Source organism: Diceros bicornis, chromosome 28 (assembly GCF_020826845.1).
Source record: "Diceros bicornis minor isolate mBicDic1 chromosome 28, mDicBic1.mat.cur, whole genome shotgun sequence".
Taxonomy (NCBI): Eukaryota; Metazoa; Chordata; class Mammalia; order Perissodactyla; family Rhinocerotidae; genus Diceros; species Diceros bicornis.
In genome coordinates, this window is record NC_080767.1 from 30,286,905 (window position 1) to 30,301,853 (window position 14,949).

General features: G+C 40.1%; 1 protein-coding gene across 1 annotated transcript in view; it reads left to right on the forward strand.

The window, feature by feature from the left end:
- The window catches only part of LOC131393300 (olfactory receptor 1J21-like), a 48,657-nt gene that overhangs the window by 11,148 nt on the left and 22,560 nt on the right, over positions 1-14,949 (forward strand). Inside the window, exon 2 of the mRNA XM_058523955.1 lies at positions 7,067-7,863. Within this exon, the coding sequence (XP_058379938.1) occupies positions 7,067-7,863 (797 nt within the window). The remainder of the gene's footprint in view (positions 1-7,066; positions 7,864-14,949) is intronic.

The following is a 14,949-nucleotide window of genomic DNA, read 5'->3' on the forward strand; positions in this document are numbered from 1 at the left end:
GAAAATCAGTAAGGGTATTGTTGTAATGAATGGCCCCATCAGTCAACTGGATCTAACTGACATTTCTATAATACTTCATCCAACAACAGCAGATTACACATTTTTCTGAAACTCACATGGAATGCTCACTAAGATAGTCCAGTGATGGGTTGTAATTAGTATTTGGGTGGTGAACATGATGTAATCTATGCAGAAATAGAAGTATAATGATGTACACCTGAAATTTATACAATGTTATAAAGCAATGTTACTGCAATAAACAAAAAATTAAAAAATAATAAAAAATAAAAAAAGTGGGAAAAAAATAGTCCACAATGTAGGTTATTAAACACACTTTAACAAATTTAAAAGAATAGAAATCATACAAAGTATGCCCTCAGACCACAATGGAATTAAACCAGATATCAATAGCAGACATGTAGCTGGAAAATCTCAAAATATTTGGAGATTAAACATCTCACATCTAAATACCACATGGGTCAAGCAAGAAGTCTCAATATTTTAAATATTTTTTCTTAATATCTTAAATATCTTTAAAATATTTTAAACTAAAAGAAAATGAACACACAACTTGTGAAAAGTTGTGAGATGCAGCAAAAGCAGTGCTTAGAGGGAACTTTCTAACACTGAATGCATGTGTCAGACAATAAGAAAGATCTAAAACTGATCATCCACCTTAGGCAACTGGAGAAAGGAGATAACATAAACTGAAAGCAACAGAAGAAAATAAAGCATAAAATTTGGAGCAGAAATCACTGAAATGGAAAATAGGAAATCAATAGAGAAAATCAGTGAAACCAAAAGTTGGTGCTTTGACAAGATCAATATAATTGACAAATCTCTAGCCAGGCAAACTAAGAAACAGAGGCCTTTACAAAGCACAGTGGGTGACTCAAGGAAGCTGCAGGAAGGTCAGAGCCTCTGCCTGGGGCCTTTGGAGCTGGGAACAGACCCAAACCATACTGGTCCCATGAGCCATAAGCTGCAGGTTGAGATGTCACTAAGACCTGTGGGCAGGGGTACAGACTGTTCCCTCATCTGTCAGATATTCATGAAGCACCTACTGCGTGCCAGTTTATTGCAGTGAACAGAGTAGACACTACCCTCTCTGTTCCTGCAGAGTCTATGTTCCAGTAGGAGAGAGGCCAGGGGAGACCTACAGAAAAGTATGTCAGCCTTACTGAAGCCTTAATAGAGAAGGAGAAGGGTGCTCAGACTTGTTACCCATTGAGGCAGAGCCAGAGGGTGAGAGGACTGGAGGGTTGGTGCATGCAAGGAGGGGGATGGGGCTGGGCCAGACCGGGAGAAGCCTCCAGAGATTGATGTTGGACCAGGAACAAAGAGTAACCTCAGACCACTTACCTGGTAGACTGTAGTCTGAGAAGATGTCCCGGGGTTAGATCTGGGCTGTATGTGGTATTTTCTGTCTTTGGAAAGGCAAATGGAAAGCCAGTCATGTTGGTGAACCTTTTCCTCTTCCACTTCCTGTGCCAGGTTCAGGGCCTGCTCTATCACCATCTCTAGAGGTAGAGGCAGCAACGGTGTCAGTTCCATCATCAGAACTAGAATCAGTTCCAAGGGTAGGGCCAGCTCCAGACCTAGAATCAGATCCAGTACCACTAGCTCTGCTGCTAGCTTGAGTTGGGGATAGAACCAGTTTCAAACAAGAGCCTTCTTCAGAGCTAGAGCTAGCTCCAGCACCACCTCTAGCACCAGCTATAGAGCTAGAACCAGTTCTATTGCCAATTCTAGCTCCAGGGCCAGAACCGGAGCCGACTCTATAACTGTTTTAACTTACTGTTAAGGCGAAGAGATTAGGTGGGCTACTGGAGGATATTGACTGGGAAGGAGCTCAAAGGAATTTCTGAATCGATGTCAATGTTTGTGTATTGTTATGTATTTATCAATACGCATTGAGTGGTTCACTAACATCTGAGCATACCATTGCATATAAAGTATATATTATAATAAAAATATAAAACAATACAGATTGTTTAATTTTATTTCACCTTTATGAAATGAAAAACAGCCGAGAGTAATATGTGGTGATAAGAATAATAATAATATTTACTTTTGGAAGAAATGACTGGGAAGGGCATGATGGAGAAGCATTCCTTTATCCGGCTGATAATTTCATGGGTGTGTTTCTTTTGGGATAATTCACAATACTGTGCACTTGGTGTTTGCTAACTTTTCTCTATATATTCTGTACTTTTGTTGGTACATATTTATTTTTTTAAAAGCATCATTTGAATCTACCCTTGGGCTTCCCCACTTCCTACCTCCTGTCTCCTCTCAAGAGAAAATGATTAGCTTGAGTTTTATGTTTATGATTCCAATGAATTTCTGTAGTTTTATTTCTATGTATATGCAACTCTCTCTGTCTCTGCCTCTCTCTCTCTGTATATTTATGTGCGTGTGTGTATATATCCACATGCATATCCATACATACATATAAACACACACATACATACATTCATACATGTCTTAGTCTGCTTGTGCTACCATAGCAAAATACCATAGACTGGGTGGCTTAGACAACAGAAATTTATTTTCCCACAGTTCTGGGGTATATAAGTAGAAGATCAAAGTTCTAGCAGATTCGTTTCTGGTGAGAGCTCTCTTCCTGGCTTGCAGATGTCCACCTTCTCACTATGTCCTCACATGGCGTCATCTTGGTGTGTGTATGTGTGTAAAAAGAGAGAGAAAGCTCTCTGGTATCTCTGCCTATAAGGACACTAGTCCTATTGGATCAGGTCCCATCCTTAGGGTCTCATTTAACTTTAATTACTTCCTTAGAGTTCCCATCTCCAAATACAGCCACATTTGGGGTTAGGGTTTCAATATAGGAATTTTGGAGGGACGTATGTATACACATGCGAAATCTTTGCTTCTGCATTTTGTCATGTTGTTGGAGTCTTGCTTTTTTCTCTCAACATTTCATTTCTATAATCCACCAATATAGCATATAATTGTTCTACAATATTGCTTCTGTAAAAATACCATAATTTATTTATTTTTGGACTTTTTTTTTCATTTATTTTCTGCTATTATGAACAATGCTGCTGTGAGCCTTCTTCTTTATGTCTCCAGTTGTATGTGTGCAAAACTTCTTTAGGACATAAACATGAGAGAGAAATTGCATGGTCCACTGCACATTTTCAACTGTAAACCATGATACTATATTGTTTCTCTGTTATAAATGAATGAGACTTCCAATTAATATGCAGTGTTATCAACAAAGAGCAGTTTCTAACTTAAATTTTCCAATCTATTAATATAAAACAGAATCTTATTGAGATTTTGTCTTCCCTAATTATTATTGAGGTTTTATGTGATTATTAGTCCATTTGAGTTTCTTTCCTCTGAAATACCTATTAATACCATTTTGCCTATTTTTCATTTTTGTGTATGCATATGTAAGTGTATTTTTGTCATTAAATGATAAGCTATTACCGAGGGTACGTTTTGAATAGCATTCATAAAAATGGTAGGGACTGGGATAGCAGAGGATAAAGATGGAGTTCTTCTAGGAAATGGTATCTGGTACCTGACGAAATAGTAATGTCATTTCTTAATTCAAAGAGACACTTTTTCTCATACAGTTTAATAAATTAAGAAATCCTGCATAGTCACAGATTTTATTTTTATCTCCAAGCATGTAGGGAAAGAGGGAGGTGCCAACGATGTTCTTATGGCTTGAGAAGGAAGTCTAGTCAACTCTTGACTTTTAGGTATACAGGCCAGTCAATTGTAGCATTATAATCAGAGAAACAGATTATCAACCATGATCCACAGGACCTAGAAACCATTTCTGCAGTCTAGATACCTTATAAGACTCTTTACTCAAACAGCAGTTCCAAGTATAGATTGATTTTAACACAAAATAGAGGAAATTAACTAACACAAAATAATATGAATATTAACACACCTTCACCTCAAATAACAAGCACAGGATATTCTTCTCCTACATGGTTTCAAAGAAATGGAGTTGGAGATGTATGTAATAAATTTGGAATCAGTTTTGTAAGAGGTTTAGTGGAAAGCATCTCTTTAATGTTTACTCTATGGTATTGTGAGAAACTTGCACCAAGAGAATGCTGACTCCATAGCCTTTGGGCAGAAGACCAACATTTATAGAAACTATGGTCCATTCCCCAGGATCCAGTTGTGGTTATGGGATATAAAGTCTCTCAATCTTTTGTTCAGAGAGTGAAAGTATGAGAGTGTTTCTGGTATTCTAGAAATAACATGGGGTTCAGAAACAAGAGATTTAGGTTAACACACTCGGTCTCTGGCTTGGTTCATTATGGATTCTGACTCACATTTTCCCCAATGCCAACCAAGAAGGAAGAAGCTTTGTGTGTGAATCACCAATTCCTAGCAGCTGCTTTGTGGTTATTATCATTATTCCTCCACGGGTGAGCTTTCCTATGGCTTGCTATCAACAAACTGTTTCTCCCTCAAGGGAACCAAAGGCAACAAAGCAATTATTTCCTGTTTGTCTCTAATTTGGAGCTGGAGATGGAGAGTGGAACTGCCCCACCCAGATCCTCTCTGTGCTTTGTGAAATTAGAACCCACGCCCACTGCTCAGGTGTTGTAAATAAGTGTGTGTCAACATATCTATCTTACATGGTTTTGAAGCGGTAATTTTTCTCCCCGTTGCAGTGCATCTTTGAGACCCTTAGAGACTCTACCTGCTTCATTGTGTCCTGTGTCTTCTAGAGAGAAATGGAAGAACCTTCCTCAGCCTTGTAGCTGAAGGTATATGTGCTCATCAACTAACAGGCAATGTCAGAACAGGAGTAGAATTTGTATTCAGTAGTGTGACTCCATGTGTTTATGTCTGAGTGTGTGTCCAGTCTGTGCTTCTGATGCATAACACGGCTCTACTACTCCTCACAACAGGGTATAGCAGACTGCTCCATGGAGAATAATTTATCTCAAACTGATCTTCTATCTAATTTTTGAGAGAATAAGGAAAAACATATCTCATCTTTCTTATCTCTTACCCTCCTTTAAGTCTTGTTGGTTTTTCCTCCAAATTTTATCCCAAATTGTAAATATCTTCATCTCTGCTGCTGTGATCCAGGTGTAAGCAGGTACTATGTTGTACCTGAACTACTGCAACGGCCTCTAGTTAAGATTCCTGCTGACACTCTTGCTTGTAATCTGTTCTCTACCCAGTATCCAGCATACTATTTAAAAATTTTTATTCACTCCTTTACTTAAACCTTTCATTTAGAGTGTTCTATTGCTCTGAGAATAGAATCAAAACTTTCCATTAAAGCAGAAAAGGCCTTACATAATCGGCTCCTAGATAACTCTTCAACCCCATAACTTTCCCATGCTAACCACGCTCCTGAATTTTATCTATTGTTCACTCAAAGCACCATGTAGCCCATTCCCAGCAAAAAATTAGAATGCCTGTTATTTTAATTTGCACATGACAAGCTCTTATTATTCAAGACTCATTGTATAGAACCCATAAGAACAGGCTTCCTCAAAACCTTAGCCTTTTGTGAGCTGTGAATGTATATATCCTCCAGGTCTCTATCTAGGAACTTATCTTACATATGTATATATATATGTGTGTGTGTATATATATATATGTATATATATATATATGCTATTGTGAAAAACAGCATATGAACAATGTTATTAACGTAATATTGCTGGAAATAGACAGATATTAGAAACAACCCAGATGTCCATCAGACAACTATTTAGCACTTTCAATTGTGAAAAACTGATTATTATTAACATGGTAACAACTAGCAAGACTGTGTAATTCATCTCAGGTAATAATATTAAATTAACAGGATTTTTAATGTAGTGGGCTGAAGAATGTAGGAATTTTAGAGATAATTTCAGTCAAATTGGGAGAATTGGTACATAATGTAAACTTTAATTAACCCTCCAAGGTGAATGGTGAATCCTATAGTGAGACAGGTTCTCAGCTCTCAAAGAGAAAGTCCTTTAGAATGAATGTCTTTAGATAGTGTGTGGATTCTATTATCTCGTAGATAAACCATCATGTTTTCTTGCCCTATCATTTTGTGAGTGTTCTCACGGGCAATTCTAAGACTAAGTGACCTGAAGAAGAAAAAGGAAAAATGATAGTGTTAGCAAAGTATAAGAAGTGTTAGAATATGACAAGAAAAATATCAATTATCAATCACTTGCATAAAACAGGTTAGGATCTGTGAAAAAGGAGACGTTATTTGCTAAACTATGCTGGACAGACACTTACAAAGAGCTTATTCTTTGGCAGTTCCAGAATGTGACTGGAAAAGTCAAAGTATTTTCTGGTGTTCTCAGAACTTGAATAAGAGTGATTTGGTTAGAACTGAGGGAATAAGGTGGAAATTTTGAAGAGAAACAGACTTTCTTTCCACATTACATGAAAATTCCTTTAGAAAGATTGATGGTAGACTGATAATGTTGAGGAGTGGGAAGGACTTTTCTTAAAGGAAGGACTGATGACTGTATTACAAGGTCTGTCACTAGATCTTTTATGTTATTAACATAGATCCTTGTCCTTAATGCTCTTGCCTTGACCAGTTCCATGTGAGGTTTGCACCAAGTTTCCAAGTTCTGATTTCTGGGAGATTGAGAGCAGTCCACTGGGTTGTCTTACCTTGACCCAATTCATGAAAATAAAGCATTAGCCAAAACATTTGTGAGAAGCATGAGGAAGGTTAAGAAAGGCCAACAGACCAATTGGACAGCCTCTATTAGCATTTCTAATAAGTGTTACTGACTTAGCCTTGCACCATAATTTCCTAATCTCAGATTTCTGTCATGAACACCTGGAGTCCCCAAGTTTGAGCTTGATCTGATCTCATCATCATTCTGATGTTTCATGGTTTCTCCAAAAGAGATTTTGTTGGTTTCTAGGTGGACAAATAATCATGACTAGCCCGTTAGTGGGGTAAAAAGCATGAGTTATTCAGGTTAAAATTCATGTACTGACTAGTTCAAAACCATGTTTTCATTATGTGATAGTCATAATGATTTCTCATTCTTTCACATTTCCATATCTTTTTTTATCTCTAGCAAAGGAAAAGAACATGAGGAGGGACAATCAGAGCAGTGTATCTGAATTCCTCCTCCTAGGGCTCCCCATCTGGACAGAGAAGCGAGGTATATACTACACTTTTTTCCTGGGCATGTACCTGACCACAGTGCTGGGGCACCTGCTCATCATCCTGCTCATCAGGTTGGACTCTCACCTCCACACTCCCATGTACTTCTTCCTCAGCCATTTGGCCTTCACTGATGTCTCTTTCTCATCAGTCACAGCTCCAAAGATGCTCATGAATATGCAGACACATAGTCAAACCATCACATATGGTGGATGCATTTCCCAGGTGTATTTTTTCATATTGTTTGGGGGTCTTGACAGCTTCCTTCTCACATCAATGGCCTATGATAGATACGTGGCCATCTGTCACGCCCTCCACTACACCACCATCATGAGTCAGAACCTGTGTTTCCTGCTAGTAACTGTGTCCTGGGTCCTATCTTGCACTAATGCCCTTTTGCACACCCTCCTCCTTTCCCGTCTTTCTTTCTGTGGTGACAACACTCTCCTCCACTTCTTCTGTGACCTCTCCACCTTATTTAAACTGTCCAGCTCAGATACCACAGTCAATGAGCTGGTCATCCTCATCCTGGGAGTGGTAGTTGTTACCTTGTCATTCATATGCATCCTGGTCTCCTATGGCCGCATTGGGGCCACCATCCTTAGAGTCCCCTCCACTAAGGGAATCTGTAAAGCTTTGTCCACATGTGGCTCTCACCTCTCTGTGGTGTCTCGCTACTATGGAGCAATTATTGGACTGTACTTTTTCCCCTCATCCAATAACTCCAATGACAAGGATGTCATTTTGTCTGTATTGTACACTCTGGTCATTCCCATGCTAAATCCCTTTATCTACAGTCTGAGGAATCGGGATATGAAAGGAGCTCTGGGAAGTATATTCAGCATAGGAAAATTTTTGTCATTATGAGCACTGTTTTGCGTGTTAATTGGACATAAGACCTTTTCCATCCTGCACAAGCCACGTGAACATCCTTTCCTCTCTGAATAGCTGCTTTTTACTGAATCTTTGTGTGGCACTCTTTCTTCAGTCTCTGTTTGAGCTTGGACTTAGTTTTCTTCTATGTTTCATTTTTGTTCAGTTTAGAGAGTCTTGGGAAATGTTTACTAAAAATATACCCACATGACTATCCGTTCCTAATTTTTTTTCCCTTTCATATGTTATCCTGCGTCCCACAATCATTTAAAATTTTTATGCAGTTACAGCTTTCAGTCATTTTTGCTTTCCTTTTTTTTTTTTTTGTAGTTTACAACTTTTATATGGCAAAGCTTTTCCCTTCTCAAGATAACAAAAATATTCTTCCTGGCAGTTTCATGATTTTATTTTTGTGTTTAATTTTGTAATACATTTGAAATTTATTTTTATGAATGACATTAATTAGATATTGACTTTTATTTTTATTTCTAATTTCTTATCAATTGTCCAAATTTTGGTTTCAGTTATGCTTACAGCATTTTGGTACGTCACTTTCTTTTCCTTAAATTGAACGGACCTGGCCACAAATTGAAATGGCATGGTTTTCTGTAAAAGACCAGGAAAATTGTCCAGATAGGACTGGTACTGGCCCCAAGTAGTGAACTCAAACTTGATTGTACCCCTCTGTGTCCCTGGATGGCCAATTGGTTGTGAAGCATGGAAGTGAGAACAGAGATTTTAAAGTGGCTTTCCAAGTGGTGACATGATTATGGGTTATCAGTCCAATCTGATAAGAGGGTTCAGCCTTTCAGGGTGTGGGACTAAGAATGTCTAGTAAGAATATCAGGAAATCTAGGCAACCTGAATTGAACTCAGGCAGGACTGAGTGTAGATTAAGCCAAATATATCTGAATTTTGAGAAAAGTACTTCCCTGCCTCAAGTTCTTGAATATAGCGTCTTATGTTTCCATCTGAAATGGTAAAGTTTTGTCTTCATTTCTTGAGAAACTAACTCTGCTCAAGGCAAACATAGCTAATTCCATTGCTATAAGATGATACCTGTGACAAATATTTCCATATCCATTATTTCATTTAATCTTAGTATGTGGTATAAAAGAGGGAATTCATATTAAGAGAGGCTTATTAAGTTGCCCAGTGCCACTAAACTAGCAATATTAAGTGGGGTTGGTACTCAACTACTCAATGTGTGAGGTCAAATCTTGAATCCTTTAAATAATTTGAATATGTTTCGAACTTGAGCAATATTTTTACCCATTTTACTTGGAAATTTTATTTAAACTTTAAAACAATATTAAAGTAGCATACAAACGAACATGTATAACATTTATACACTTTAAATACATATGTGGATGTATTATATATATATATAGTATGCTGTATGTGTATACATATACATGTATATGTGTTTATATACATGCATGTAATCACACTTTACAGAAAATTACAGAAATATTCACTTAACAATATCTAGGCTTAACTAGTAGAAAACTAGCAATATTGTTAAGCCCCTTGTGCCTCCTCCTCAATTGCATCTTGCTCCGCTCTGGAAAAAACCCAGTATCTTGAGTATTTCCAATATTCTCTTACTTTTCTTCAAAGTTTTAACACTTCTATGTTGATCCTTCAATTTTCCATGCTCTAGAATTGCATATAAATGGGATAATACTATATTTATTCTTCTAGGCTTTGCTTTTGTTGTCTAATACTGTCCTTGTAAAATTCATCCATACTGTATAATATTGCACTGTGAGGCTATAACACACTTATCTGTTCTATTTTCTATGGCTATTTTGCTGGTTTTTGGAATTTTGCTATTACAAACAGTGCTGCTATAAACATTCTTCTACATCATCTAGTGCATATATGCAAGAGATTCTGTCAATTCTATACCCATAAGAAGAATTACTCGATTGCAGGCATGTGTATGTTCAACTTAACTATCACTGCTAAGCTCTTCTGTAAAATACTCATACCAAGAAGCCTGTGTGAAAACACTACACACTGTAAGATTTCAGCAACATGACAATCTGGAGAAGGCAAACTATATAGATGGCAAAAAGATCAGTGGTTACTAGGGGTTCAGGGCTTGAAGGGAGAAGGATAATTAGGTAGAACAAAGGGGATTTTTAGGGCAGAGACACTATTCTATATGATGCTGTAACAGCAGATACATGTCATTATGTATTTGTCAAAAACCAAAAAAAGGGTACAACGTAAAGAGTGAATTCTAATGGTAACTATGGACTTTAGTTAACAGTTTTAACAAATGTACCACATGGATGTAAGATGTTAATAATAGAGGAACTGAGTAGGGGTAGGGGAGAAATATATGGAAACTTTCTGCTCAATTTTTCTGTAAACCTAAAACTTCTATAAGAAATAAAGTCTACTAATTTTTTAAAAGTTATACTAATTTAAATCTCCACCACCTGAGTATGAGAGTTCCTATTACTTTGCTACTACAACAACACTTGGTATTGAAAGATTTCTTAATTTTTCCAATTCTGGTGAATAGAAAAATATCTCCTTGTGGTTTAACTTTCTATTTCCCTGATTATTAATGAGGTAGCGCATCTTAGCTCATGTTTATTGGATATTTGTGGCAGAGATGGCTGGCTGTCCACCAAAATTTCATGACCTCCTTCCCATGTGTGAAGTCATCACTGGAAGGCTCATTTTCTGCTATTCAAAGTTGTAGGTGCGTGACATGTTTTCCATGATGGACGAGAATGTATGTTATTTTCAGGCTAGAATTTTAAAGAAGAGTGTGTGTCTTCTCCTCTATTATCTGGAAGCAAATTACCTGCTTCCCTGAGAGAGAATTGAACCTGGTCTCTGAATTACTACATAGCGAAATGCCACAACCCATGCTGGGACCATTACAGCAGCCATCAATATCCTTCTTGATACAAAATTTCCTTTTTGAGGTACATGATTATTTCTTTTCCCTGCTTTTTCATTGGGTTCTTTCTTTTTTATTTATTGTACTGTAAGACAGACTGCACATAATCTGTAAATAAAGACTTTTTCAGTTGTATATATTGCAAATGATTTCCATTATTGGAAGCATGTTACTTTTGTTTTTCCTATCTATTAATGTCTTAATTTTAATGTGATTAAAATTAATGCATTATTTTATGATTTGACTTCTTGACTTTAACATGCTTCCTTGAGAAAGTCACCTTGAAAATAGCAATCATTCTGTTTTAAAGGCAACAAAGAAGGGATTTGACATCAGGAAAAGTGAAGAGGCTGAGAAAGGGTGGACTCAAGATTTCTTGTCAGAGGAGCATCTTGAATTTGCATAAATCGTAGGAATACTTCAGTGGAATCCCCTCTTGCCGAATTTGCTATGGATAACTCAGCATTATGTATGTCCACCCTGTACTCTTGCTCAAAGGATAGAGATGTTAAGCAAACTAACCTAGAAGACTTATACCATACTATACTGTCAGTGTCAGGCAAATGTCCTTTAAACTTAGAGATATTAATATCAATTCAACACACACACATACAAACACATTATGACTAACAGCTCATATGTGCAAGGCATGGTCCAGAGCCTGCGGGAAGTTTGTGACCTTGGGAAATAGAAGGCAATTGAGTCTCTAGACTGAAACCCATGTCCCTGACCTAATGAACACACTGTGATAAGAAGTTGAGCTAGATGTCATCAGAATATAATGACAGAATATCAATAGTTTATGCTTTGTTAACAACTCAACCAGATCCAGTTTTTATAGCAGTTTGAAGATTTCCATCCCTGATAGGGTTTTATATTGACACTGGCTAGTAGATCATGTGCATTCAGTGTGATTTAAAAAATATATATCTGGGCTGAGAAGTCAAGATGGTGGTGTAGGCAGACTCTGAACTCACCTCCTCCCACGGACACAGCCAATTTACAACTACTCTTGGAAAAATTACCCCTGAGAGAGAACTGAAAACTGGATATGAGGACCTCCTGCAACAAACGACAATCCTGATTGAGATGGAAGAGGCAGAAACTCCCTTCTGGAGAGAAAAAACACGACCTTCACAAGCCACTGCACTTCACGGCCACCTGGGAGCAGCCGAACTGTACACAGCCTCCCTGGAGGAGTAGGGCCTGAGCTGGGGAGTGTGCCCTCTATAGATACTTTTTTGGATCCAGCACAATCGAGACGAGTGGTATAATAGCTGACTTTGCCTGCTACTAAAACATTGGGAAGTACCCCAGAAAAGCTGGTACACAAAGAAATTAAAACCGGCTCTTAAAGGGCCCACGCCAAACTCACTTGTCTCAGAAAGCAACCTAAAATCAGAAGAAAGAAAGGTGCACAACCCTTTGGGGAAAAGAGACTCACCTAATAGGCTCTGAGTGCATCTTGGTGAGAGGTGACACCTCTCCAGGGACTGGGACATTGGCAGCAGCCATTGTTGTGGCCTGGTGTGGGACTGCTGACACGGACACCCTTGGAGTTCTCCCTGGGACCTGCTAGCCCAGGGTCTGCCCCACCCACTGCAGCACCAATTTAATCCAGATCAGCCAGGGCATGCAGCCCACCTTAGGCACTGGCCACACCCAATAACAAGCCCTTGGGAAACTTTTGGGGCTGCTAAGGGAGCTGCCTGGATTTTCCACAGCCTGGTGTCTGTGTCAGCCTCTGTAGGGCAGGCTATGTGCAAGCAGCTGGTGGAGAGTGTGGGGCGGTGGTGGAGTGTGTGGGGATCCCGCCTTGGAGAGACTGGGTCCACTTCAGGAAGCTTGGGCGCACACATGGAGCAGGATTGTGTTGACCGTGTGTGTGGACCTGTGGGTGGTGGGGCTTGTCAGCCACAGAAGACCTGTGCTCCTCAAAGAGCAACATAGGGGGTTGGCCCCACCTCCCAAAGCCTGAAACATTTGGGGGCTCCCATGCCTGAGGACAGCCCCACCTGGCTGCAATCCTCAGAGAGCAGAATAAGAAACATAAGCATGGAGGCTTATAGCAATTGTACGTCCTTGAGCCTAAAAACCTGCCATGCTGGGGGCCTACTCACGTAATAGAAATACAACAATAGGAATGTGCTATTAGACCTTGCAGCCAACAGTGCTGGGACACCCCACGCCCGAAAAAGAGACTGAAGTGCCTACAACAACTACAAGCAGATAAGCATTACAACAGCTGGCCAGGGGCATAGCTCAGCCTCCCTGGGCACCTACACGAAGAACAATCCCACCACAACAGAAGGACACATGTAGCCCACACAGGGGTCACTCCTGGAACATTTGCAACTGGAGAGGAGAGGGAAGCACACTGACAGGACTCTTAAGGCATCACTTACATCAAGTCACCTCTCCGAGAGCAGGAGACATAGTAGACATACCTAATACATAGAATGAAGTGCAGGGAAAGAGGCAAAATGATGAGGAAAAGGAATACTTTCCAAGTAAGGAACAGGACAAAACCCCAGAAAAGGAACTAAGTGAAACAGAAATGAGCAACCTACCCGACAGAGAGTTCAAACAAAGAGTGTTGAGGATGCTCACTGATCTTGGGAGAAGAATGGATGAACTCAGTGAGAATGTCAACAAAGAAATGGAAGATATAAAAAAGAACCCTTCAGAAATGAAGAATACATGCTGGAAATGAAAAACTCACTAGAGGGACTCAAAAGCAGAGTAGAGGATACAGAAGAACGGACCTACGAGCTGGACATAAGACTAGAAGAAATCACCCAAGCTGAACAGATAAAAGAAAAAAGAAGTAAAAAGAGTGAAGATAGTCTAAGAGACATCTGGGACAACATCAAGCACATTAACATCCGTGTTTTAGGTGTCCCAGAAGGAGAAGAGCTAGACAAAAGGGCAGAGAATCTATTTGAAGAAATAATAGCTGAAAACATCCCTAACCTGAGGAAGAAAACAGACATCCAGGTACAGGAAGCACAGACAGCACCAAACAAGATAAACCCAAAGAGGCCCAGCCAAAACACATCATAATTAAAATGTCCAGAATTAAATATAAAGAGAGAATCCGGAGTCAAGATGGCGGCGTAGGCAGACTCTGAACTCACCTCCTCCCGTGGACACAGCCAATTTACAACTACTCGTGGAAAAATTACCCCTGAGACAGAACTGAAAACTGCATAAGAGGAACTCCTGCAACAACGGACAATCCTAACTGAGGTGGAAGAGGCAGAGACTCCTTTCTGGAGAGGAAAAACGCCGCCTTCACAAGCCGCCAGCTTCACGGCCGCCGGGAGCAGCCCACAGGTAGGCAGCCTCCCTGGAGGCGCGGGGCCCTGAGCCAGGGAGCGCCCCTGCTGTGGGCATTTTGTGGACCCAGCACAAGCGAGACCAGTGGTATAATATCTGACTTTGCCTGCTACTAAAACACTGGGGATCACCCCCAGAAAACCCGGTTCACAAAGAAACTAAAACTGGCTCTTAAAGGGCCCGTGTGCAAACTCACCCATTTCAGAAAGCAACCTAAAATCACCAGAAAGAAAGGTGCACAGTGCTGTGGTGAAAAGAGACTCACCTAATAGGCCCTGAGTGCATCTCGGTGAGGGGTGAGACCTCTCCAGGGACTGGGACATTGGCGGCGGCCATTGTTGTGGCCCGGTGTGGGTGTGCTGACACAGACGCCATTGGAGTTCTCCCTGAGGCCTGCTAGCCCAGGGTCTGCCCCACCCACTAGAGCACCGATTTAATCCAGCTCAGCCAGGGCAGGCAGCCCACCCTAGAGACTGGCCCCACCCAACAACAAGCCCTCAGGCAGCTTGTGGGCCTGCAGAGATTGGTGACTGGATTCTCTGCAGCCTGCCAACTGAGCCGACTTGAGCGGGGCAGGGTGTGCACAAGGAGCGGGTGGAGAGTGTGGGGCAGTGGCGGAGTGTGTGGGGCTCCCGCCGTGGAGAGACTGGGTCTGCTTGGGGAG